The sequence below is a fragment of the Girardinichthys multiradiatus genome, chromosome X, assembly GCF_021462225.1.
Source record: "Girardinichthys multiradiatus isolate DD_20200921_A chromosome X, DD_fGirMul_XY1, whole genome shotgun sequence".
In the NCBI taxonomy this organism is placed as follows: Eukaryota; Metazoa; Chordata; class Actinopteri; order Cyprinodontiformes; family Goodeidae; genus Girardinichthys; species Girardinichthys multiradiatus.
Window position 1 is genome coordinate 22,724,242 of NC_061817.1, and position 27,369 is coordinate 22,751,610.

Sequence of the window (27,369 nt, forward strand, 5' to 3'; positions counted from 1 at the left end):
TGAAAGTTTAGAGGGACGGCCGGGTCTTGGTAGATTTGCAGTGGTCTGATACTCCTTCCATTTCAATATGATGGCTTGCACAGTGCTCCTTGGGATGTTTAAAGCTTGGGAAATCTTTTTGTATCAAAATCCGGCTTTAAACTTCTCCACAACAATATCTTGGACCTGCCTGGTGTGTTCCTTGGTCTTCATGATGCTCTCTGTGCTTTGAACAGAACCCTGAGACTATCACAGAGCAGCTGCTTTTATACGGAGACTTGATTACACACAGGTGGATTCTATTTTTCATCATCAGTCATTTGGAACAACATTGGATCATTCAGAGATCCTCACTGAACTTCTGGAGTGAGTTTGCTGCACTGAAAGTAAAGGGGCCGAATAATATTGCATGCCCCACTTTTCAGTTTTTTATTTGTTAAAGTTTGACACATCCAATAAATTTAATTCCACTTCACGATTGTGTCCCACTTCTTGATTCTTCACAAAAAATTTGAATTTTACATCTTTATGTTTGAAGCCAGAAATGTGGCAAGAGGTTGAAAAGTTCAAGGGGGCCGAGTACTTTCGCAAGGCACTGTACATGTCATTTTTCAACAACGGGACTTTGCGTGTGGTTTTTGCTATTCACATAGGCTTCTCTTAACCGTTACAGTACTCAAAGCTAGCTGTAGACCTTCTTTGATCATTGGAGTAGATCATTGGCTGAGTCTGTGCTATTTTGACTATCAGCTATTCATTGAAGAGGTTTTTTTTTTCTTTCACATCTCCTAGGTTGTGGTTTTCATTTTAAAGTATTTGAGATCATTTCTGCAGCTTCTTATACATTTTCTCCTCTTGAAATAACTTTTAAATCATAGTTGTCCTGAATAATGCCTGGAACAAACCATTTTACTCCGATTCTTTAGAAGAATGAACTATAACCAAAATGTGCACCATCTGATGCCTTTGTTCTTAAATAGAGGCCATTTGTTTGACAGCTGTGTTTTCAAAGAATAAATTACCTTGAAGACTGAACATGGCCCCATTCAATTAATGATTCTGTACAAAGAATAAGCAGCATGCAAGTCATAGCTCAAGAGTCTTTTGCTTTTCTATTACTCTACTACACCTACCACTAAATTATTTGCCATGGAGAAATATAATTTCTACCAAAAACAGTGATTAATCTGGTTAGTGATGTTGAACAGAGACAACTGGATGTAATATTTGAAAAGAATGTAAACAGAGAAAAGGTAAACTTGCAACTATGACCAATGATGAAGAGTAACAATAAAATGATATTAAAGAAGTTCGCTGATGATTATATTTAATGAAATGTAATTAATACTACTACGTTAATGTGTGTGCATGCACCTCCAAACATAATGTCATCAATTTGAAGTATGCAACACCATATGCAAGTTCACTTTTGAGCATTTTGACAAGCAGAATCTGTAACATTTTTCATGGATTTATTTTAGCTGTGTCCTACCTGCAGGGGGAACAGCAGAGCAGTGCAAGCATTGCCAGCCCCACCAGTGTGCCTACTGTGGAGCGAATCCAGTAGCTGAGATGGCAGAAGTTACAGTACTGAATAATAGCTATGATGACAGCACAGAGGATGAACATAGTAAACTGAGAAGAAACGAGGAGAAAAAGAAAAGAGGGAGTTAAACTGACTGCAAGTTATTTAAACATTTTCTTCAAATATTATCCAAGTTAAAGCCAAATGGTCATAGTAATACAGTTAGTTACAGAAATCAAGTGATACCTAAGTTTTAAAAGGTTACAGTTTCAAAACTAAGGATCAGCCCTTCCCTTACCTGTTGATTAGTTACAAGGCTTAAAGGCCACTTACTACACTCTTCTTTTACTTACAAGCAAGAGTCAGGATATACAGGTCCTTCTCAAAATATTAGCATATTGTGATAAAGTTCATTATTTTCCATAATGTCATGATGAAAATTTAACATTCATATATTTTAGATTCATTGCACACTAACTGAAATATTTCAGGTCTTTTATTGTCTTAATACGGATGATTTTGGCATACAGCTCATGAAAACCCAAAATTCCTATCTCACAAAATCAGTATATTTCATCCGACCAATTAAAGAAAAGTGTTTTTAATACAAAAAACGTCAACCTTCAAATAATCATGTACAGTTATGCACTCAATACTTGGTCGGGAATACTTTTGCAGAAATGACTGCTTCAATGCGGCGTGGCATGGAGGCAATCAGCCTGTGGCACTGCTGAGGTCTTATGGAGGCCCAGGATGCTTTGATAGCAGCCTTTAGCTCATCCAGAGTGTTGGGTCTTGAGTCTCTCAACGTTCTCTTCACAATATCCCACAGATTCTCTATGGGGTTCAGGTCAGGAGAGTTGGCAGGCCAATTGAGCACAGTGATACCATGGTCAGTAAACCATTTACCAGTGGTTTTGGCACTGTGAGCAGGTGCCAGGTCGTGCTGAAAAATGAAATCTTCATCTCCATAAATCTTTTCAGCAGATGGAAGCATGAAGTGCTCCAAAATCTCCTGATAGCTAGCTGCATTGACCCTGCCCTTGATAAAACACAGTGGACCAACACCAGCAGCTGACACGGCACCCCAGACCATCACTGACTGTGGGTACTTGACACTGGACTTCTGGCATTTCCTTCTCCCCAGTCTTCCTCCAGACTCTGGCACCTTGATTTCCGAATGACATGCAGAATTTGCTTTCATCCGAAAAAAGTACTTTGGACCACTGAGCAACAGTCCAGTGCTGCTTCTCTGTAGCCCAGGTCAGGCGCTTCTGCTGCTGTTTCTGGTTCAAAAGTGGCTTGACCTGGGGAATGCGGCACCTGAAGCCCATTTCCTGCACACGCCTGTGCACGGTGGCTCTGGATGTTTCTACTCCAGACTCAGTCCACTGCTTCCGCAGGTCCCCCAAGGTCTGGAATCAGCCCTTCTCCACAATCTTCCTCAGGGTCCGGTCACCTCTTCTCGTTGTGCAGCGTTTTCTGCCACACTTTTTCCTTCCCACAGACTTCCCACTGAGGTGCCTTGATACAGCACTCTGGGAACAGCCTATTCGTTCAGAAATTTCTTTCTGTGTCTTACCCTCTTGCTTGAGGGTGTCAATAGTGGCCTTCTGGACAGCAGTCAAGTCGGCAGTCTTACCCATGATTGGGGTTTTGAGTGATGAACCAGGCTGGGAGTTTTAAAGGCCTCAGGAATCTTTTGCAGGTGTTTAGAGTTAACTCGTTGATTCAGATGATTAGGTTCATAGCTCGTTTAGAGACCCTTTTAATGATATGCTAATTATGTGAGATAGGAATTTTGGGTTTTCATGAGCTGTATGCCAAAATCATCCGTATTAAGACAATAAAAGACCTGAAATATTTCAGTTAGTGTGCAATGAATCTAAAATATATGAATGTTAAATTTTCATCATTACATTATGGAAAATAATGAACTTTATCACAATATGCTAATATTTTGAGAAGGACCTGTAGTTGCTGTTTTGAAGACTGCAACTGATTATGTTATAGAATGTTGCTTGAAAGGTTTGTGTTATTTATACCATGATCTTACAAAATTGATAATTTACTCAAGGATATCTTACAATGAGAATCTCATTTGCTGTTTGGATTCGCCTTTGAGAAGCACCAGTGAGACTCTCAAGGCTGACAGAAAATTAAGAGTCAGCCTAACCCAAATAATTATTGTTTTTCTGAATCTGGCTCCCCTGCGCGGCCTTGATGGCTGGCTATCTTCAACTTCTCCTGGAAGTTATGTAAACATGACGCTTTGCTCCCTCTGCCCCCTCCCTTCCCTGAGGACATCTGTGGACCTGCTCAGAACTTTGTGGCCGGTTGATGAACATTCCAACGAACCATCAAGGACAATGGTCTCTAGGACAGTGCTTCATGGACTTACTTGCACACACTCACTTGCACACACACACATGCTCAAGATAAACATATGCACCCCTCACACCACCTTCACCGTTCCCGGCATGATGTTGTTTTGTAAACTTGTTGCTTCTTTGTGCTGAGGTTTTTTGCAATCTCAAACTGTATCCTGCTAAGGATAAAGTGTGAAATATGATTTTTTTTCCCTCTACTTGCCTAATGTGACCTCTTTTCTCATATAGCAAGGGCAGCGCCTGTGAGTGGGCAGCAAAGCCTCGGTGACCCGTTCCCCCCTTGTCTTGTGTCATGATGTCTGTTTGGATGGGTTGTACTGGAATTCTAATTTCCCCTCGGGGATCAATAAAGTATCTTTGAATTGAATTGAATTGAATTGAATTTAGGCCCAAGCCTAACCACTGTAGGAATAAAGATTAAATATTTTTGTTAACAATGCCAGGAAAAAGTAAATGAAACTGAATTATACCTGGATAGAGTTATACATGTCACAGGTGAGATGGGAGAAGACTACCAGAGCAGGCAAAGACACCAGAACAGCTCCGATAAAGTGGCGAAGTATCCAGCCAGAGACGGCCCTCATCAGCACCCGAGTGCAGCTCAGCACACTGTCCAGATAGAAAGCCATACTGGAGAGGTAATAAAAGAGGAATGACAGAACTTATACATAATGCATCGTCATTAAAATATCATTGCACGCAGTGTTCACATTTCAGTATTTGTTATTATAGTGTCAGAACTGGACTTTTTGAATGCCAACAAGATATTCAGTATGTTGGATAGAGTTTAACTGCAGTTGACACTGACACCTGGCACATATGAATGCGCCCATAATGCTAAAAGGTCACAGGAAATAGGAAGCATCTCCCTAACAGGAATGACATGTTTTTTTTGCCACCCCATTGAGGAAGTGCCACTTAATTATTTTGTCCCTGGGAAACAGAAAGTCATGGATTATTAATTCAAAGACTTCCTAGACACTTTGATCACCTTAAAAAAGTAAAGAATGTGCTACAAAAATGCTTCATTCACAACTCTTTTAGTAATATGTAGATTTGCCAAATGTGGCACCAGTGATTGTTTTCGTAAAATAAAACAACACTTATTTGTTGATATGGGATTTTTTTACCCCCATTGAGTAAATGTTTTCAAATTAAAGGCTGGACTTTGCATTTTTTCTTTTTGTTGAAGCATGGACTTTTTTTGATATGGCCAATATGGTTCAAGCTAAATTAGAGGACTTTCCAGTGATTTTTAAAGAATCTGGCCCACATTTGATCACACCAGATTTCATATCCAAAATGCTTACAGGCATTGTTGGGTCATGGTTTTTTGTGACCATTTTCTACAAATCAATTGTCTTTAGTTTTTAATGTTTCTGATAAGTTGCATAATAAAAACTTGCTGCTTTTTTTAGAATGGTATTCATTGAGAGAGTGAATGTTTGATTGGTTAAATAAGGGGACGGACTTATAGGACGAGGGGCTGATATAGAGTGGCCTCCATGCAAGACCTCCCCACTGAGTCTAAAAATATGCTACTGCAAGGAAAGATAATTTTATTTATTTACGTTTTATACATCGTTTACAAGGTTGCAAATAAATACAGACTGTTGTAATTGTCTTTATTTTTTATTGTTAACTAATCTCACAAAGGGTAACATAACTATTATGTGTATTTCTTACACGTTCTACCGGCGTTTTAGCCAATTTCACTGTCTGTCAGAGCACATTTTAGTATTTCCATTCCTGCGGAGGTATACACACTGCTCCAGTCAGTTCCACAGTTTGAATATTCACCAGGTAGCCTTGAAATTTCCTGAATTTTTTGTATCTTATATTATGGGAAATATAAACCTTATATAGCCTTGGAACACTGATTAAGCCCAAAATAAGGCTGCGCCTTTAAATAATTTTTTTCATTGTCGACCCACAGCCTGGTATCTGAAGACGTGCAATCTGTATTTAGTATCTCACCGAATAGCAAACAGCAGAGCCAGAGCCTCCAGCAGGGTGGCTACAGCTGTGAGAATAAGTGCAGGTATGGACGGACTCTGCTGGGTGACGAGAGGTCGGAGGAAACAGGCAAGAGAGAGCGCCAGAACGACTAAACTGCACAGCAGCATATCCAGGAAAGAACTGAACGTCGGGCTGGCGAACGTCTGAACTACTCCTTGATTCTCCACCTGGGAGGGAAGGCAAAGATGGAAATTAATATCAAATAATTACCAAATGCACCTACTTTTAACCACTAACAGCTGCCCTCATGCAATCATAAACGCACTTCTAAAGTTAAACCAGCAGAGGGCATTATAACCCGCTGTATAACATCTTTCAAGGTCCTGCAGTCATTTCTCTTTGCCGCAGTCTGACCAGCCTGGTGATAATGTGGTGCCAACAGGCTTCCCAAACTAGACTCTGACAGACAAACACTGATACAGGTAACTAAACAGAAATGTAACCTTATTTCAGCATAAATATGAAAAATAGCACAAAGGGATTTACTGATATCATGAGAAGAGACTGACTTTTCTTCAAGAATCAATAGCGAATATTTGATTACAGAGAGACAAAGAGTAACAACAGTATGTTGCTGGGGAAGAACACAGCACATACAAATAAACTCAAACTACATTCATATGCCTTCATACTTTCAATCAAATTCAGGCAGATGGAGACCATTACATCACAGAAACACACCTCCTCCTGGTAGCTTATCCGGTAGGCAGACTCCAGGCTCCTCTCCAGGAAGGTGAGGCTCAGCTTGTGTAAGGGCGGCTTGTAGAAATAGTCCTTCATAAGACTGTTAGAGTTGGAAACACAGAGAAAATCATGTCAAATTCAGACTTAAATATGAGCCCTTTACATTGTTTCAATTTTTGTCACATTACACCTACAAATGTTGATGTAATTTTTAATGGGGATGGTGCTGAATTGACCCGCACAAAGTTGCTGATAATTGTGACCTTAAAGGAATATTAAAGATGGTTTTCGAAAGTGTTGGGAAATAATAACATGAAAATCGGGGAATGAATAACTATTCAAAACCTTTTTACTCTGATCTCCACTAATAAAATCTAGTGCAACCAATTATCTTTAGAAATCCTCTAATCAGTAGTTAGGGTGAGTCAGTAGGGTTAGGTTATAAAACAATAACCAAAGCATTAAGCTTTGCCGTCCAATCAATCATCCATAAATGGAAAGACTCTGGCACAACTGGAAGTCCTCAACCTAATCAACTAACTAATAAGCCAAGCAAGGAGACCATTAATAAGACAAGCAACTATGAGGCCCATGGTAACTTTTAGCTCAGGTGGGAATATACAGGGGTTGGACAATGAAACTGAAACACCTGGTTTTAGACCACAATAATTTATTAGTATGGTGTATGGCCTGCTTGAAGCTTGAAGCGATACATAGACACCCAAGACTGCGGACAGGAATTGAGACTTCAGTGAAGTCAATAAACACAGGATGTTTCATCTCTCATCCAAAAGGCTTCATTAGTTATTTAAATGGTTTTTTCTTGCTTTTCTTTGAAAACGACAAATCTTTCAGTATGGGAAAGCCCTGGCACATTTGATGTGTGACTGCAATCAGTAGAAATTGATGCAAACGAACACAGCATAACGAAAGCCGACCAGTTTAAAAGCCACAGAAGAAAATATCAACAACATTAGCAGATCACAAAGTACTGTTTGTGCTGCTGATTCTTGTGAATATAATAAAAGGTTCTCCAACAAAATGCTCATTTTCTACATTTTGTTGCGTTTCAGTGAACATACCGCCTATTAGTGACATGGCAGGAGAATTACACTGTTTTCCCATTTCTACTAGTGTCATGTACAGGGGTTGGACAATGAAACTGAAACACCTGGTTTTAGACCACAATAATTTATTAGTATGGTGTAGGGCCTCCTTTTGCGGCCAATACAGCGTCAATTCGTCTTGGGAATGACATATACAAGTCCTGCACAGTGGTCAGAGGGATTTTAAGCCATTCTTCTTGCAGGATAGTGGCCAGGTCACTACGTGATACTGGTGGAGGAAAACGTTTCCTGACTCGTTCCTCCAAAACACCCCAAAGTAGCTCAATAATATTTAGATCTGGTGACTGTGCAGGCCATGGGAGATGTTCAACTTCACTTTCATGTTCATCAAACCAATCTTTCACCAGTCTTGCTGTGTGTCATTGTCCAACCCCTGTACAGGTCCTTCTCAAACTATTAGCATATTGTGATAAAGTTCATTATTTTCCATAATGTAATGATGAAAATTTAACATTCATATATTTTAGATTCATTGCACACTAACTGAAATATTTCAGGTCTTTTATTGTCTTAATACGGATGATTTGGCATACAGCTCATGAAAACCCAAAATTCCTATCTCACAAAATTAGCATATCATTAAAAGGGTCTCTAAACGAGCTATGAACCTAATCATCTGAATCAACGAGTTAACTCTAAACACCTGCAAAAGATTCCTGAGGCCTTTAAAACTCCCAGCCTGGTTCATCACTCAAAACCCCAATCATGGGTAAGACTGCCAACCTGACTGCTGTCCAGAAGGCCACTATTGACACCCTCAAGCAAGAGGGTAAGACACAGAAAGAAATTTCTGAACGAATAGGCTGTTCCCAGAGTGCTGTATCAAGGCACCTCAGTGGGAAGTCTGTGGGAAGGAAAAAGTGTGGCAGAAAACGCTGCACAACGAGAAGAGGTGACCGGACCCTGAGGAAGATTGTGGAGAAGGGCCGATTCCAGACCTTGGGGGACCTGCGGAAGCAGTGGACTGAGTCTGGAGTAGAAACATCCAGAGCCACCGTGCACAGGCGTGTGCAGGAAATGGGCTACAGGTGCCGCATTCCCCAGGTCAAGCCACTTTTGAACCAGAAACAGCGGCAGAAGCGCCTGACCTGGGCTAGATTTTGGAGCACTTCATGCTTCCATCTGCTGAAAAGCTTTATGGAGATGAAGATTTCATTTTTCAGCACGACCTGGCACCTGCTCACAGTGCCAAAACCACCGGATAAATGGTTTACTGACCATGGTATCACTGTGCTCAACTGGCCTGCCAACTCTCCTGACCTGAACCCCATAGAGAATCTGTGGGATATTGTGAAGAGAACGTTGAGAGACTCAAGACCCAACACTCTGGATGAGCTAAAGGCCGCTATCGAAGCATCCTGGGCCTCCATAAGACCTCAGCAGTGCCACAGGCTGATTGCCTCCATGCCACGCCGCATTGAAGCAGTCATTTCTGCAAAAGGATTCCCGACCAAGTATTGAGTGCATAACTGTACATGATTATTTGAAGGTTGACATTTTTTGTATTAAAAACACTTTTCTTTTATTGGTCGGATGAAATATGCTAATTTTGTGAGATAGGAATTTTGGGTTTTCATGAGCTGTATGCCAAAATCATCCGTATTAAGACAATAAAAGACCTGAAATATTTCAGTTAGTGTGCAATGAATCTAAAATATATGAATGTTAAATTTTCATCATGACATTATGGAAAATAATGAACTTTATCACAATATGCTAATATTTTGAGAAGGACCTGTATGTTTACATTATAACAATATAGTAATGCACTTCAAAAATGTGGTCTTAATAAAACTGTGGCAAGAAGAAAGTTTGCCAATAGCCATTTAGGGGACACAGCAAACGTGAAAAAGGTTCTCTGATCAGAACCAAGCCATCATTTTCTTTTCCCTTACTCCCACGTTTATTATTGTAAAATGACACTAGGTAAAGTTGAAGTTGCTTAAATACTTTTGTAAGGCACTTTAATCATTCATCTAAAGCTTACAATTTCAGGCATTTCCCTATAGAGACCTGACACCTATCCCCTTAGCAACAGGATTTTCTAATGTAAGGGACAGACAGGGTAATGATTACCTATCCTCCTTGATAACATCCACAAAATGAGCATCACTCCGTTCCCGGAAGTTCTTGGAGCGCAGCGGGATGAGCGCAGAGTGGTCCATGCCCATGGCTCCTCCACTCCAAGTCTTCTTCTCTTTTTCCTGCAGCATCTCACACAGTGAAGTCTGGCTGTTATTCAAGGCCTCAAGCTGAGGACTGAGCAGGCCATTCACTGTCTTGGGGCTGCGGCCAGCGGATACCGCAGGGGAACACTTCAGATTTGAAGAGTCCTGAATGAGAGGAGAGGTCAAAAAGAGAGAGCGATCCAAAACTCCAAAGAAAGAAGGTGTGTAAGTGTAGCTCTGCTTTCTGAAGAAAGTTTAATGTAGTGGCATAAAGGGGATATGAAAATGAAAAACTGTACTTCAGTCAGATCTATTTAAAGGCAAAAGTCTAAACCAAATTCATCGGGGACCCATCAAGTTTTATTTCTTAGTGCTCAATATTTTCTGGAGCTTTCATTACAAAATATAAACACACGGAACAGCTTAAATTAATTTTCTTTTCACATTTTAGATGACCATGTTGACATGCTTCCCTTTCTCACCTTGCTGATATTGGTTTTGTCATCACGGCAGCCATTATGTACCATTCCTTCTTCCAGAATCTGATCCTCGCCTGCTATAAGGGTCACACTGCAGGACTGTCCGGAGATTGGAGACAAACATATGCAGTCATGCAAAGAGTGGGATAATTAATAAGGTGTGCAGAAGAAAACATGAAAACATAAAGATGAGAAATCTCAAGAGTTATGTTGACACATGTAGCAACAATAGTGCCAGCAACCGTTACAACCTTTGTGTGCGCATGGTGGTGGACAGAAAGAATGCTCCGTTGGATCTTCCCTTTGTTTGCCATACAAGTTATTGATGATGGGAGCTTGCCTTTTGGGAATTAATCAGTAAAGCAGTAAAAAAACGTAAAAGATGTGGAGCAGAGGGGATTTCAAGAGAAATTTCTTCTTTGGATATTGGTCTATCAGTAGATCCCTTAAATCGATTGGTAAGAGTTCACAAGATTTTCTTCTATGTGCATTAAATGGAAACCTTAATTAAAGTTCAAATTTATTTCGGAAAACAGCACATTTTCCATAAACGTCAAGTTGAAAGATGTTATTGTGACAAAGAAGCAAAAAAAGAAACTTTTCACAGCGCTGTATATTATTAGCATGCAGAAGGTGAATGCAGGGAATTGCAAATAGAATCGACTGCCATATATTGATTTTGTGATTACTAATGCAATGTGATATATTAGGGAGCTCCCCTCCAGTCCGAAAACAAAACAATCCTAATTTACTTGTGATGTGATTTTAAAGTAGATAACAAAAATAAAACATATTACAAAAACGATTATGTCATAGCACTACTCTAACCTCATAATGGGTGCAACACACCTTCTTCTCTGTTTTTGCTGGTAATGCACCAGATACAGGGTTGGCATACCTACAAAAGAGCTATGGGATGTTTTCTGGTTCCCTTTGAATGAAGGCAGTTTTGAAAAACATTTTTTAGGAATGAAATGGATCATCGGAAAATCTACCTTAGACTTTGTGTGTGGAAACTGCCTAGGAATAATACAAAAGAGAGAGAAGAGTGGCTATACCACATCTATGTGTAACAGCTGAGCTGGGACACAAAGTTAGTGTGCGGTACTGGGAACCTACCAAATGGGAGAGAGATAAAACACTGGGTCCCTTCATGTACCATTAAGTATGTAAACAAATCCTGGTCACATCTGGCCAGGGTTATATTAATAAAGTTATAAGGAACAAATAGAAATATAAGGCTGCATGATAATACTGGGCTAAAAGTCAATACAAAGTCAAGCTCTCTGCATGCAAAAAAAAGAAAAATATTTATAAACGCTTCTGATACACCCACATACAGCAAAAGAGGTTGTAGTAACACACCGTGCTCCGTGTTCGTCCTCAGGCGGTGTAGCTGTGCAGCTATAAACAATACACCTTCAACAACATGTCTATTTCTCTCAGACACCATTACAACTCACCTTGGTTTTGTCTGAGGGAAGGGTGCAGGCCCCATCAGGCGTGTGCAATCTGGGCATCTGGCATTGAGGGTCAGCATTCCCTGGACCAGACAACCCCATCTGGGTGCAGTTACAGTGAACCTCCACCTTTCTGCTGGAGATAAGGTAGGTCCTCATGCCTAGAGAGGTGACAAATAGATTAGGTCAGAGTGGGGTTTAGTTGTCTCTGTGTGTATAGAGGAACCTTAGGGTTACATTAGACTTCAGGTAAGGCTCAGAGAAATCCTTCAGTTATTTTTGTATGCAGGTTTAAAAAGAGAAATGTGCTAAATATAAAGCTCAACTACTTCTAAAGACCACGTTCATATACATGAATCATTCTTTTATTTCCAAAAGCATGTATGTAAACATGATCTATAGTGGTTTTTTTCTTTAAGTTACTTATTTATGTAATAAAATATAGGAAAGATTGTTCAGACACATACGGAGAAACACTAATAGAAAGATCAGATGCTTTTAAGGTAAACCTCTTCTCTCAGTGGTCATTTCTCTACATCACTCATTTCACTGGTAGTTTTCTTTCCATGAGGTTAAATGCATTTCTTTCCCTTATCCACCTTGATCTTAAGTTCTTCCACAGAGATATTTCATCTTTCATGTATGAAATTTACAAGTACAGTGCCATGCAAAAGGAGACAAACCCCTTGAATGCTTTAGGGTATATCACAGCTTTGCACATCTAAATACTAACATTTCTGCCAATTTTCTTTATACATAACTCAAACTCAGACGGGATGGTGAACTTCTTTGCACATTAATGTTCAAGTCTTACCACAAATTCTCAATTGGATTTAGACCTGGGCTTTGACTGGACCATTCTAACACATGAAAATGCACTGATCTAAAGCATTCTATTATAGCTCTGACTGTATTTGTAGGGTTGCTGCCGTGCTGAAAGGTGAACCTCCGCCCCAGTCTCAACTCATCTACAGCTCTCAACAAGCTTCATCCATCTTCCAATCAGATCTTACAAGCTCCACCGTCCCTGCTGTACAAAAGTACCCCTTTGGCATGATGCTGCCACCACCATGTTTTACAGTGGGGATAGTTTATTCAGGGTGAAGTGCAGTGTTGGTTTTTCTCCGCAATTTGCATGTAAGGCAGGCAGTTCAGTTTTGGTCTCATCTGACAGGGGCCCTTCTACCACATGTGTGTGGTGACAACCTGCCAGCAGGATTTCTTCTTGCCACTTTTTCCATCAAGGGCAGATTTGTGCAAGGCATGACTAAGGTTTTTACTGTTGACAGATTTTCCAGCCTGAGTCCATTTATTGCTGCAGCTCCAATAAAGTCAACATAGTCCTTTTGACTGCTTAACCCTCTCCTCGCCAGACGTGTCATTTTAGTTGGGCGGTCATGTCTTGGTAGATGTGCAATTGTGCTATAGTCTCATTTTTCCCTTGATAGCATGAGCATTGCTCCACCAAATCTGTAAGACCTACGTAGCTTTATTTGTTATGAGATGAAATTACAGAGTAAATTTCAGACACAGCAGGCCTTAGGCAGTGTTTAAAGACCTGCACATTTCTACTTCCACCAAATATCAACATTGAGATTCATACAAGGTGCCTCATACAAGCTTTTTTTCCTTGAATTTTCAACTATGAAAACCGGTCAGTTCACTGAGTATATTACCACACGTTTCTGGGTGTAACAGTAGACCACAAGATCTACAGGAAACCCAGCAAAAGAAAAAGGGAAGTTAAGTCATATAATGGACCACAAATCAGTATAGGAAACAAATTAATAAATCAAATTAAACTAAATACCAGCTGATAGTTGCATTTGCCTTCCTTGGATATATTAAATGCATGGTGTAGATGACTGCAGTGTTGCTGGATCTAACTATCTCTAAGTGAAAGCAAAGAGACCAAGTACAGGTCCTTCTCAAAATATTAGCATATTGTGATAAAGTTAATTATTTTCCATAATGTAATGATGAAAATTTAACATTCATATATTTTAGATTCATTGCACACTAACTGAAATATTTCAGGTCTTTTATTGTCTTAATACGGATGATTTTGGCATACAGCTCATGAAAACCCAAAATTCCTATCTCACAAAATTAGCATATTTCATCCAACCAATAAAAGAAAAGTGTTTTTAATACAAAAAACGTCAACCTTCAAATAATCATGTACAGTTATGCACTCAATACTTGGTCGGGAATCCTTTTGCAGAAATGACTGCTTCAATGCGGCGTGGCATGGAGGCAATCAGCCTGTGGCACTGCTGAGGTCTTATGGAGGCCCAGGATGCTTCGATAGCGGCCTTTAGCTCATCCAGAGTGTTGGGTCTTGAGTCTCTCAACGTTCTCTTCACAATATCCCACAGATTTTCTAAAGGGGTTCAGGTCAGGAGAGTTGGCAGGCCAATTGAGCACAGTGATACCATGGTCAGTAACCCATTTACCAGTGGTTTTGGCACTGTGAGCAGGTGCCAGGTCGTGCTGAAAAATGAAATCTTCATCTCCATAAAGCTTTTCAGCAGATGGAAGCATGAAGTGCTCCAAAATCTCCTGATAGCTAGCGGCATTGACCCTGCCCTTGATAAAACACAGTGGACCAACACCAGCAGCTGACACGGCACCCCAGACCATCACTGACTGTGGGTACTTGACACTGGACTTCTGGCATTTTGGCATTTCTTTCTCCCCAGTCTTCCTCCAGACTCTGGCACCTTGATTTCCGAATGACATGCAGAATTTGCTTTCATCCGAAAAAAGTACTTTGGACCACTGAGCAACAGTCCAGTGCTGCTTCTCTGTAGCCCAAGTCTGGCGAATGCGGCACCTGTAGCCCATTTCCTGCACACGCCGGTGCACGGTGGCTCTGGATGTTTCTACTCCAGACTCAGTCCACTGCTTCAGCAGGTCCCCCAAGGTCTGGAATCGGCCTTTCTCCACAATCTTCCTCAGGGTCCGGTCACCTCTTCTCGTTGTGCAGCGTTTTCTGCCACACTTTTTCCTTCCCACAGACTTCCCACTGAGGTGCCTTGATACAGCACTCTGGGAACAGCCTATTCGTTCAGAAATTTCTTTCTGTGTCTTACCCTCTTGCTTGAGGGTGTCAATAGTGGCCTTCTGGACAGCAGTCAGGTCGGCAGTCTTACCCATGATTGGGGTTTTGAGTGATGAACCAGGCTGGGAGTTTTAAAGGCCTCAGGAATCTTTTGCAGGTGTTTAGAGTTAACTCGTTGATTCAGATGATTAGGTTCATAGCTCGTTTAGAGACCCTTTTAATGATATGCTAATTTTGTGAGATAGGAATTTTGGGTTTTCATGAGCTGTATGCCAAAATCATCCGTATTAAGACAATAAAAGACCTGAAATATTTCAGTTAGTGTGCAATGAATCTAAAATATATGAATGTTAAATTTTCATCATGACATTATGGAAAATAATGAGCTTTATCACAATATGCTAATATTTTGAGAAGGACCTGTATGTGGCTGACCCTCTGCCCATTTCCCTCCACTCAGTCAACATCATTTTGTTGTCACATAACAAATTCAGTTATGTTTCTGTTTGTTGTCAGCGCAGGTAACTACAGGTGACATAATTCAGCTCCAAGTAATGCTGCAGCCTTCCAGCACTGAGCATTGTCTGCGCTAAGCACTCCAGACAGACCTGCCACAGCCTGTGTTGCACCACTGCAGGGCTGTACTACACACACACTCAGGCAACACATGACATCACAATACACCATGAAGGATAAATGGATTGGGGTCGAAGAAAAAAAACAACATGCATAGAAAAGTACAAATGAATAAACAACAAAATGATTACATGTTCATAAATAACACTTCTCTGTCCACCTACACAATCAGTCAAACAACTTTGCACAAAGAGTGTGGAGGAGTAGGTGGATAGCTTCGCTGTAGCTGTGTCAATGGGCCAGGTGGATGAGATTCTAGGATAAGAAATCAGGGTGCTCAAAGGCAGTAACAACGAACTAATTCTTCACACCAGTGATGCAGAATGGCACAGCAGATGAGAACAGGCAGTGGGAAGCTCAGAGGAGCTCTGAAAATCAGAGCAAGTCCCTATGACTGTGTTAAAAACAGAGTCAGAGAAAGAAACACACCCAGTACAGAGTGATTTCATTTCTTGAATAATCAAATCTCATTCTCTCTGCCATCGTGAAGCACACATCGAAAAGCACACGTCTATGGCCTTTGTCTTAATATCTATCTAGTATAAATAACTCAGTTGAGGGTGAATAGAAGCAAATAAATTACAACATGATTGAGTAGTTATTTTATTTCAGTAATTCAATTCCAAAAGTGAAACTACAAGCACTTATTTGTGATATGGATACTGCGTACATTGATATTGCTGTGAGCATAAAGTAATAATATACTGCACAGCTCAAATTCATGCATGAGTAAATCCTACTCCAAAACCTGTGGTACCAGGTGAAATAAAAAGTTGTATTTGAAGGTGACTAAGCCAAATCTATCTAAAAGACATCACTGGGCCATTTAGTCTCTGTTCCCAAATACTGTAAAAGCTTATTTAGAACACTTCCAAGGCAAGTATATAGTCTGGCCTAATCACATCTTTGCATACTTTAGTTCTTTCCTCCCCAAATTCCAGAAAACGTGACAGCTTGTTGGGCTGCATCATTTGAAGGTTGCATTTGAAGTGACCCTAACGTAATTAACCCCTCAGATTAACATGTGCATACATTATTAGGCATCATTTTTATATCTGGTGTATAACTGACACTAAAAAACATCTGAAAAGCCTCTAAGATCAATGGCATGTTTCTAAAAAGGTCAAAACACAGCAGCCACTGATGACACCTATAAGATGAAGCACCAAGATTTGTACCTCAGGTCAGGCACTATGGCGTGCCATCAATGTCGGAGAGAGAATTTGACCTTTTGGAGTAAAAGATGAAAAATCCCCTCTCAAGCAAACTACCAGTCCTCACGCCGCATTAACAAGGACAAATCTTTGCAGATGTAGGGCACTGTTCAGTCACAACCATCTAACAGCTTCACAGCTTGACAAGCGATCCAACTCCCCAGGAAGATCACCTGTTAATTTTCACCCGACTTAAATATTATTAAAGATGGCAGAGAGGTCCTGAACTGGGATAAGAAAGAAATGATTCAATAGTAAAAATACATAATTATTTTTAAAAAATGCAGGATGACAGAAATATAAAGTGGGACAAACTAAAGAAACAAATCCATCACTAGTTGGTCTATTACATTAAATCCCAATAAAATATTAAATGTTGTGGTTTTATCATAACAAAATGTGAAAAAGTTAACGGGCATTCAAGCTAAATGTACAACAATAGAAGAAAAACGAGGGATCTCACTTGTCACACTAAAACAGGCCATCATAGATCATCTTAAAAGACAGGAATCCATAACCTCATTAACTTCAAATGTCAGAGCCCGATACGAGCGAGGCAAATCGGGCAGAAAGCCTTTCAGAAGCTACACAGTATATGATTTGTGTGTGTGAGGGGATGCATGAGCTTTTAAACAGTTTAGTGTGCCTCTTCCTTTCCTGTCCAGGACAATCTCATCTACAATCTTACCATGAGGTAGCTGAAATAGCTCCGTTGTGGGCCGTGGATTGGAGGTCCTGATACAAAGCTCCACATCCCACTTCAGAATACATCATGTGCTCTAAACGTTTCACAGAGCAAAGATCAGGAAGTTTTAACTCTTGTTTCTTTTTTCCTAGCTCTGTGGGCATGTTCTACTTTCCATCAGTCACTCTGCAAAAACCTTTGAAGGCTTCGGCAGGTCCATACTTGTGTTCGATCCTCCTCTGTCCTTGGGCTCATTGAAGAACATCATTACTGGCAGGCTCCAGGCATTACAGGACGTGAAGTGTCCTGTCGTGCGCTATCAGCACACTGAGAACAGTAAATAACCTTTCCCCGTGAGAGCCCAGTAACATTATCTCCACCTCTTGAGCCACTTTGTTCTGAACAGATGAGTGCAAAATGAGAAAACACTTTTGCAAACAAATCTATTCCTCCCTTATGCTCTGGCTATGCTCTCGTGGAAAATGTCCAGGAACCCTCTCTGCATGATACTAAGCAAGCATCAAACAAACAATAAAAAGGCTACACCCTGATGCACAGCGAAATGGTCAATTTCAGACACTTCAACATATCTGTCCCCTGGCCTGAGTAAAGAGAAGGCCACAAGTAAATGGCATGCAAACAACCGTCAACACACAGCCTGTCATGATGGCACACTTACAGTGTGATGCCCTTTATGTAAAAATGTTACTGGATGTCCTTTTGTGAAAGATTTGGAAGGCAGAAGGGGTGCACAATTTAATGCACACCAGTTCATGACTAACCTCTCATTTTTTTTACTTTATTGCCAACCAAAAACAGGCAATTTACATACAAACGTTTTAATCCCGAGACCAAGACTGGGGCTTCAGGTCATTATTCATATTATTACATAGAATCCCAAATAATCTCTCATTTTTAATGATGAGGCTCACTACCCTGGGCACCATTTCATCTGGGGACAACACTGGAACTCCAAACAAAAGACGTTCTCAGTTTCACCCTGATCTAGTTCTCTATTACTTGCAAGTTTGATAAATTAGAGGTGGTCGGCCTTATGTATTTTGTAACAGTGTAAGTACTACAGGAGGCCAACGACACTGAAGTTGGTCATTTATTTGTAGATCCGTTAAGTGCTAAATTAAAAGGACTATCTGCTTATTTTTTCAAACAAATCTGGGCTACATTTGATCATCTTTAGATAAAATATAAAATCTGAAGGGTTCTGCATTAAACAGAGATTCTTTGAAATACACTTTGAAATTCACAAAACCAAAAATAAGGGTTGGCTGAACGGTGGGGAAGTTGGTAGCGGTGTTGCCTTGCAGTCCTGGGTTCAACTTCCGTCCGGGGGTCTTTCTGCATGGAGTACCCGGTGGGTTCTCACCGGGTACTCCAGCTTTCTCCCACAGTCCAAAGACATGACCTGTTAGGTTAACTGGTCTCTCCAAATTGTGAGAATGAGTGTGTGCATGGTTGTTTGTGTGTTGCCCTGTGCTGGACTGGTGACCTGTCCAGGGTGTACCCTGTCTCCCACCCATAGACTGCTGGAGATAGGCACCAGCTTCTCCACAACCCACTATGGAAGAAATGGTAGAAAATGACTGACTGACAAAAATAAGGGTTTCAGGAGAGGCTAACCAAGGACACCATTCATGCAATAAGTCCAACCACCTGCTGACGTTATTTTTTCCAGATCACTTCCTTTGTCACCATCGGACTTTAGACAAAAGAAACTCCTATTCACCGGAGTCAGCAAGACATTTTTTTCCAAAAACAATTAGTGTTTTCACAACAGTTGTCAATGTCACTGTCCTGTTTTATATGAAAGCCACCAACAGATGTTTGTTGCACCCAAGTGGAGACAAAATTTATAGGCTCACTGTTAATTTAGAAATCGAGAAAGCTTAAAAATAATAAACTGTAAATGTTGACATTAATTATTAAGTTACTGTAAAAGCTGTCTTTTATTAAATGTAATGATTATTTATTTGAAATAGTTGAGTGTCAAAACTGCTTTATTAGTGAAATAGTTATTGCTAAAAATTATACATTATTGATATTTTTGGAACCTAATAGTAGTCTTATTAATGCAAAAATCAAGAATTGAAAAAAAACTAACCTATTTATCATTGGCTGTCAAAGATGACTAAATTTCACATCACTCCAAATCTCCATTTGATTGGTTGATCAGTCCCTCATGTCAACTCCTTCCCAAGAAGTGCTCCCCCTGAGGAGCCATGTTCTGAACTGACAGATTTTTACAACCTTTTAAGAAGAAGAAGACTCATCTGACTGAGTCAGAGCAAGTTAGAGTCTGTGGCATTAAGGGGTTGTAATTTTGCATTGTACTCTGCTTAGGTTGGGATTCACAGCTGCATATTGCGGATCTGTTTCTTTCAAAAAGCCGTTCAAAAGACTGGTTAATTTTAAGAACCCACCCTGTGCTGACTCATTTTATATGGGAAATAACTACTGAAAGGAATTGTCAGAATTTTCTGCATTTTCTTTGGCTAAGACTAATAATTTTTGACACCCTCTACAAAACAGAATTAGCAACACCACCATTCAAAAATAATGCCAACTAAGTATTGAAAGTCCAAAAACACATATCCCAAATTAATGTGGGTTAACTGTCACACAAATCCATGTGGTGCCAGTAACCTCCACATCAATGGACTGTAAAGTGTGGGAAAAAAATGTAGACAATGTTGGCCATTTGTGGTACCCACAACAGCATACTGGTTGCAAGGACGATCTCCCCATAGCTAGAGACCAAAAAAGATGCTCAGTTGAGAAGGAGAAAAAACAAACGGTAACAAAACCGTATTAAAGTACCTCTGTGAAGCAGTAAGGACAATTAATAAATTGTAATGAAAAAAAGCACTAGAATACAACAGCTCTCTTGACTTAAATGCGAGACTCTGTGGACATTTATGAAAAAAACATCTTTTTTTTTTCAAACTGCATTTGAATCCTGAGCTTGACTGAAAAAACAGTGTTGCTGTCCCAGAGTGGCTTATTAATAACAGGATTACAACAAAGGGCAACAATGAGCGAAGGAAGGTTTGGCAGATTTGCTTGCTTCAGCGCACAGACACACAAACGTATCATGGGCCTGATCTACTCATAATGACAGGGTTGCTTTTCAGGGCCAGGTATCTGAGCAGGAGGGCAGCAGAGCAGGTGGCACACAGAAACTTGCACTGCTAGGCTGAGCTGATCTCTGTGCCATTTGGCACCGTCAGCAAGAAACCTTCCTTCCTCTCACATCACAGTTTCTCTGTCCAAGGATATACTGTACTCCTTGTTCCCGGTTGATGGGGAGAGGGCAGGAGGGAAAAAAGGGAGGAAACCTGTCCAGTCCTGCAAGTTGTTTAGGAGAAACTACTACCGCAAAATGGTTCTTAGGGGACAGAATGTATAGAAGACATGCACTAGAAAGATTTCAGAAACAGTTTCAATAAAGGAGAAAGTAAGAATATCTAAAGAATGTCAAAAAGAAAGAATGATGCATGCAGTGTGTGTTGTTCATAAGGTACCCAGAAAAGGAGAAGTAGAGAGCTTGTGAAACCTCAGGAGCCAAGCATGCGTGAGATTTGAGGGTGGGGGAAGGTGTTGGGGCAGTTGATCTTTCTCTTCAGAGCTGAACAATTCTGCTGAGCCCATTTTTGCTGGGGCATTAAAGGGCATCCAAAGATGTGAGCATTGCTATTTACAACGTAAAAAAAAAAAGAAGAAGACCGCTTTCTCAATCAGAAAAGTTCAGTTTCCATGCACAGCAACATACTACAGGAAATGTTTGTGGTATTTATTTTTCATTGGGTTTGGTCCTCACATGCAAAATGAGTTTAATGCATTTATGTACAGGAACATCTCAACAATTTAGAATATCATGAAAAAGTTCAATATTTTTTGTCACTTATTTCAAAAAGTAAAACTGATATTACATAGAATAATTACACAGACAGAAATATTTCAAGCCCTTATTTCTTGTAATTTTGATCATTGTGGCTTACAGCGAAAACCCAAAATTCAGTATCTCAAAAAAAGCTTACAAGAAGTGGACTGAGGCAGGATCCAGCAGATCAGGAGCCACTACAAACACACGACTCCTACGCATGAGTTACAAATGTCGTATTTCTTGTGTCAAGTCTCGCCTGAACCAGCTTGACGCATTCTACCTGGGCTAAGGAGAAAATTAAATGGACTGTTGCTGAGTGGCTCAAAGCCCTCTGTCCAAATGAAAAGTAAAGATTACATTTCATTTGGAACTCAAGGTCAAAGAGTCTGGAGGAACAATGGAGAGGCACAGAATCCACTTTTTTTGAACTCCAGTGTGAAGTTTCCACAGTCAGTGATGATTTGAGGCATCATGTCATCTGCTGGTGTTGGTCCTCTCTGTAGGCTAAAAAGTTTCATTTTGGGCCAAAGCATGATGCCACCCCACCACAGTAGGAATGGTCTGTTCTGAGTGTTGTGCAGCATTAGTTTTCCCCCACAAAAAGCTTCTTGCATGTAGTCTAAAACTAACCTGACTAAAGCACCTTCTACCTCCTGTTAACTGCGTCCCCTACAAGGCCAGTGGTAGACTGCAAATAGGATTTATTGTGGCTTTCTTTAAATATTGGCTTTCTTCTTGCAACTCTTCTAAAAAAGCTAGAATTGTGGAATGAATGACTCACTGTGGTCCTGTCAACTTAATCTGCCACCTGAGCTGTTGATCTCTGTAGCTCCTCCAGAATTACAATGGGCCTCTGGGCTGCTTCTGATTACTGCTCTCCTGGCCCAGTCTGAAAGCTTAGGCTGAAGTACCACATGTGATTTCCAAGGGCAGTTGATTTTACTTTAATTCAGGGGACTCAAAGAAAAAGGGTCCTGCATATGAATGCACAATTTTGTGTGGGTCTCTCACGTAAAATCCCAGTCGTGCATATTAAGGTTTTTGGTTGTAAAATGACAAAATGAGAAAAAGCTCAACAGGTATGGCTGTTCCTGTAAGGCACTGTATTTCCTTTAGCTGGTTTTACCCACCAATGGCAGCAAGAATCCAGTAGAAGATAAAAGGTATGTTTTTCTCTGCGGCGGTCCTCATTTTTCCTTTCTTTTTAAAAGTAATAGCTGGAAGTATTTAAATGATATGCTATAAATAAAGATGCAATGTAGTATTTATGTATTACAGCATGAGAAAAACGTAAGTCGGGCTAGGTTATCGAAGCTTCTGAGTTGATGAGGCACAGGAAGGGTTACACACCACCTGGCCTTTCTCAGCCTGACCTTTCATGGTTTAGCACAAAAACATTCTTAATCTGAGAATAGTGTCCTACTTTCCCACACAAGAACAGCCCCCCACACACAACAGGCCAGCCTGACATCTCCCTTCCTTTTCCCGTTGAAATCAACAGAGACGTGTCGATATCCTTCCCCTCTTTTGGTCCATGCTCTGAACAGGGGTGGACGTGAGGATAAATTTTGATATTTTGGCCGTGCATTTTTCCTGGCTCCTGGCCGGCTCCAACGCAGAGCACTCAAAAACCCAACAAACACTCTTGACATCTCTCCAAACTTTTTAACTCTCACTTGGCTGCACTTGTCTCCAACTCTGTGCTTTTTTGCATTCTGTGCCAGTTATCCCTCCATCCTTGACAGTCTGTGGCTGTCATGCTCTGTTGGCTGAACAATAGATACAGATAAAACTCCCCCACAATCTTTGACATCCTCTCTTTCTGTTGCTCAGTGGCCTGCATTTACTCCTCGTTTTGTCAGCTTCGCTGAGTCTCAATGCCATCCACTTTCCTTCTCTCTCTCTCTCTTTCTATCCATCTGCAATCTGGCCATCTTCTTTTTCTTCAGTGGCAGATCGGCACAGGAAGCTCTTATCTCCATAGAATTGCTACAGCTGACATCATCTGAAAAGCCTGTGCTCAATTTCCCTCTCCTTTTTTTTTGCATTTTCCTATGCCTGTGAACACACCATCTCCCGAATATTAAATTATCCTGCACTCCTTTCCACCCCTCATAACGCTGTCCATATGGCTTCTTTGCCATTCAGCACATCTGTGCGGCAGAAATGTCAACTCTGTAGAGACCATCGATGCATCTAAAAGCAAACTTTACATTGATCTTTTTGGTTTGGCTTTTAACTGATTTTCTGTAATTACGAAAGTTAATTCCTACTTTCTCCTTAAATTAATCTTGAATTTTGCTACCCGTTTAGTTTGGCATTAAATTGAACTCTAAGACCAAAATCATCCCTACTGCTGGCAGGTTTCGATTTGAAGTAATCTCTTAATTTGACCAACATGGTGCTTCTGACTAGGAATAATATAGATATGTGGTGAAGTATCAAACTAAAACGTTTCATTGATTTCCACCAAAAAAGTACTTATGGCAAAAAGTATGTCGAGAAATATTTATACCCAATGCAAACTATGGGATAGTTTGGGAATACTCAAGGTTGCACACTATTCCAAACAGTCCATGCTGTTCTGAAGCGTTCTATTTACACGGATTCTTTGGGAACAGCTGTTTGAATCGACTTCGCAGGTGAAAACACAGCAGTTCATGTATGACAAATCATGGCTAAAACAAAAGAGCTCAGTGAGAAGCTGCAGCTGCCCATAAGTTAGAAAAGGGTTACAAGGTTATATCTACAGGTCCTTCTCAAAACATTAGCATATTGTGATAAAGTTCATTATTTTCTATAATGTAATGATGAAAATTTAATATTCATATATTTTAGATTCATTGCACATTAACTGAAATATTTCAGGTCCTTTATTGTCTTAATACGGATGATTTTGGCATACAGCTCATGAAAACCCAAAATTCCTATCTCACAAAATTAGCACTCAATACTTGGTCGGGAATCCTTTTGCAGAAATGACTGCTTCAATGCGGCGTGACATGGAGGCAATCAGCCTGTGGCACTGCTGAGGTCTTATGGAGGCCCAGGATGCTTCGATAGCGGCCTTTAGCTCATCCAGAGTGTTGGGTCTTGAGTCTCTCAACGTTCTCTTCACAATATCCCACAGATTCTCTATGGGGTTCAGGTCAGGAGAGTTGTCAGGCCAATTGAGCACAGTGATACCATGGTCAGTAAACCATTTACCAGTGGTTTTGGCACTGTGAGCAGGTGCCAGGTCGTGCTGAAAAATGAAATCTTCATCTCCATAAAGCTTTTCAGCAGATGGAAGCATGAAGTGCTCCAAAATCTCCTGATAGCTAGCTGCATTGACCCTGCCCTTGATAAAACACAGTGGACCAACACCAGCAGCTGACACGGCACCCCAGATCATCACTGACTGTGGGTACTTGACACTGGACTTCTGGCATTTTGGCATTTCCTTCTCCCCAGTCTTCCTCCAGACTCTGGCACCTTGATTTCCGAATGACATGCAGAATTTGCTTTCATCTGAAAAAAGTACTTTGGACCACTGAGCAACAGTCCAGTGCTGCTTCTCTGTAGCCCAGGTCAGGCGCTTCTGCCGCTGTTTCTGGTTCAAAAGTGGCTTGACCTGGGGAATGCGGCACCTGTAGCCCATTTCCTGCACACGCCTGTACACGGTGGCTCTGGATGTTTCTACTCCAGACTCAGTCCACTGCTTCCGCAGGTCCCCCAAGGTCTGGAATCGGCCCTTCTCCACAATCTTCCTCAGGGTCCGGTCACCTCTTCTCGTTGTGCAGCGTTTTCTGTCACACTTTTTCCTTCCCACAGACTTCCCACTGAGGTGCCTTGATACAGCACTCTGGGAACAGCCTATTCATTCAGAAATTTCTTTCTGTGTCTTACCCTCTTGCTTGAGGGTGTCAATAGTGGCCTTCTGGACAGCAGTCAGGTCGGCAGTCTTACCCATGATTGGGGATTTGAGTGATGAACCAGGCTGGGAGTTTTAAAGGCCTCAGGAATCATTTGCAGGTGTTTAGAGTTAACTCGTTGATTCAGATGATTAGGTTCATAGCTCGTTTAGAGACCCTTTTAATGATATGCTAATTTTGTGAGATAGGAATTTTGGGTTTTCATGAGCTGTATGCCAAAATCATCCGTATTAAGACAATAAAAGACCTGAAATATTTCAGTTAGTGTGCAATGAATCTAAAATATATGAATGTTAAATTTTCATCATGACATTATGGAAAATAATGAAATTTATCACAATATGCTAATTTTTTGAGAAGGACCTGTAAATGTCTGGCCACAGTACAAAGTATTGGACTACTATTTATGAAAAGCCAGATGCTCCACACTGTGTAATCTCAGAGGACGGGGTAAGAATCAAAAATGACACCTGCACTGACAAGACTGACGGTGCATCCAAGGATCACTGCCAAAGCCTCCCTTAAGGAATGTGGGCCAGGCAACATCTCAAGGCACACAGTCCAATGCCAAATGCATACTGCTGGATTCCATGGAAGCAGACTGATCAGGAAATCCAGTAAAGCAAACAAAAGCCAGCTTGTCTGGAGACAAGGAGAGGGGCATTGTCCGAGCTTCTGCTGGCAACAACTTAATGCTCACCTTCTACCGATGATCCACATGGCCCTGTCTTTCAATGTTTAACCCTTTCTCTCTCCTAGACATGGCGATTGACTGAGCTTAACTGTAACTAACTGTATGTGCTCTCTTTCAGACTCTAATCTTGAAAACTGGCTCAAAGTTTATCTGTTCTTTCTTTCTAGGTGAAACGACTAAAGAGCTACATCCACTAACATTTACTTTTCCTTCCCATAGAAAGTATTTCTGGATCAGTGCTTCTTTGTTCTCTTTGTGTCTTTGCTCTGTTCTCTGTAACCCCCAGTCGGTGGCGGCAGATGGCCGCTCACCCTGAGCCTAGTTCTGCTGGAGGTTTCTTCCTGTTAAAAGGGAGTTTTTCCTCTCCACTGTCGCTACATGCATGCTCAGTACGAGGGATTGCTGCAAAGTCAACGCCAGTGACTGTCCACTGTCTCTACATGCTCATCCAGGAGGAGGGAATGCTGCAAGTCACTGACTGGATGCAATCTGCTGTATTTCCTTAGACAGAAAAACTTTTTATCCACTTTGAATAAATAACTAACTCTGACTGCACTGTTCAATGGTTAGGATTAATTGGAATGTATGTACCTGACTGTTGTGAGATGCCTTGAGACAACATGTGTTGTAAATTGGCGCTATATAAATAAAACTGAATTAAATTACTGCACAGACCACACAACCTGAGTAATACAGTGTTAGATTCTAAATAATATTCCAAGCTTTGAGCTTCTTACAGAGTTCTGAAAATGGGAAGAGTTACACCTACAAATCTCTAAGGTATGGCCGTCTACCTAAACTGGCAGGCTGGGCAAGAACATCATCAATCAGAGAAGCAGCCAAGGGATGCATGGCAACTCTGGAAAAGCTGCAAACCACCATTGGTGGCAGAAAAGTAAAAAACATCACATACCCCTTAACACTCCATTCCTAGTGTGAAAAACAGTGCTGGCAGCATCATCCTGTGGGATGCTTTTCTTCAGCAGGGACAGGGAAGATGGATAGAGCTAAACACAGGGCAACATTGAAAGAAATAAATGAGCAGTGATTTTTAAGAAATAAAATGCCAAGAACAAAAAACAAACTGCTTTTTAAAAACCTACGGAAGTTAATTCAGTGGGTTAAGCAAGATCACAACTCCAGTTGTTATCGTATAGGCTTATTAAATAACTATTAGAACATTAAAAGGATCTTCAAAGTGGCAACCTTCTAAATAACAAATACTGTAAAAGTAACATCAATGACTAAAAGAGATGCAGAAATACTGATCCATATCTTTGTTTCAAGCCAATGGGATTATTGCAATGCATCATTTACCACTCTACCAAAAAATTATTCATTAAAGGTTCTGTAGCTGGGGACTTCCAGTGACATCATAGTAAGTAAGTAAGTAAAATTTTATTTATATAGTACCTCTCAAGACACAGATC

General features: G+C 40.7%; 1 protein-coding gene across 1 annotated transcript in view; it reads right to left on the bottom strand.

The window, feature by feature from the left end:
• The window catches only part of LOC124862755 (adenylate cyclase type 9-like), a 65,897-nt gene that overhangs the window by 7,362 nt on the left and 31,166 nt on the right, over positions 1-27,369 (bottom strand). The window contains exons 2-8 of the mRNA XM_047356863.1: positions 11,835-11,992; positions 10,375-10,470; positions 9,801-10,057; positions 6,595-6,697; positions 5,872-6,080; positions 4,365-4,524; positions 1,472-1,614 (exon numbers count right to left, since the gene is read on the bottom strand). Of these exons, the coding sequence (XP_047212819.1) occupies positions 1,472-1,614; positions 4,365-4,524; positions 5,872-6,080; positions 6,595-6,697; positions 9,801-10,057; positions 10,375-10,470; positions 11,835-11,992 (1,126 nt within the window). The remainder of the gene's footprint in view (positions 1-1,471; positions 1,615-4,364; positions 4,525-5,871; positions 6,081-6,594; positions 6,698-9,800; positions 10,058-10,374; positions 10,471-11,834; positions 11,993-27,369) is intronic.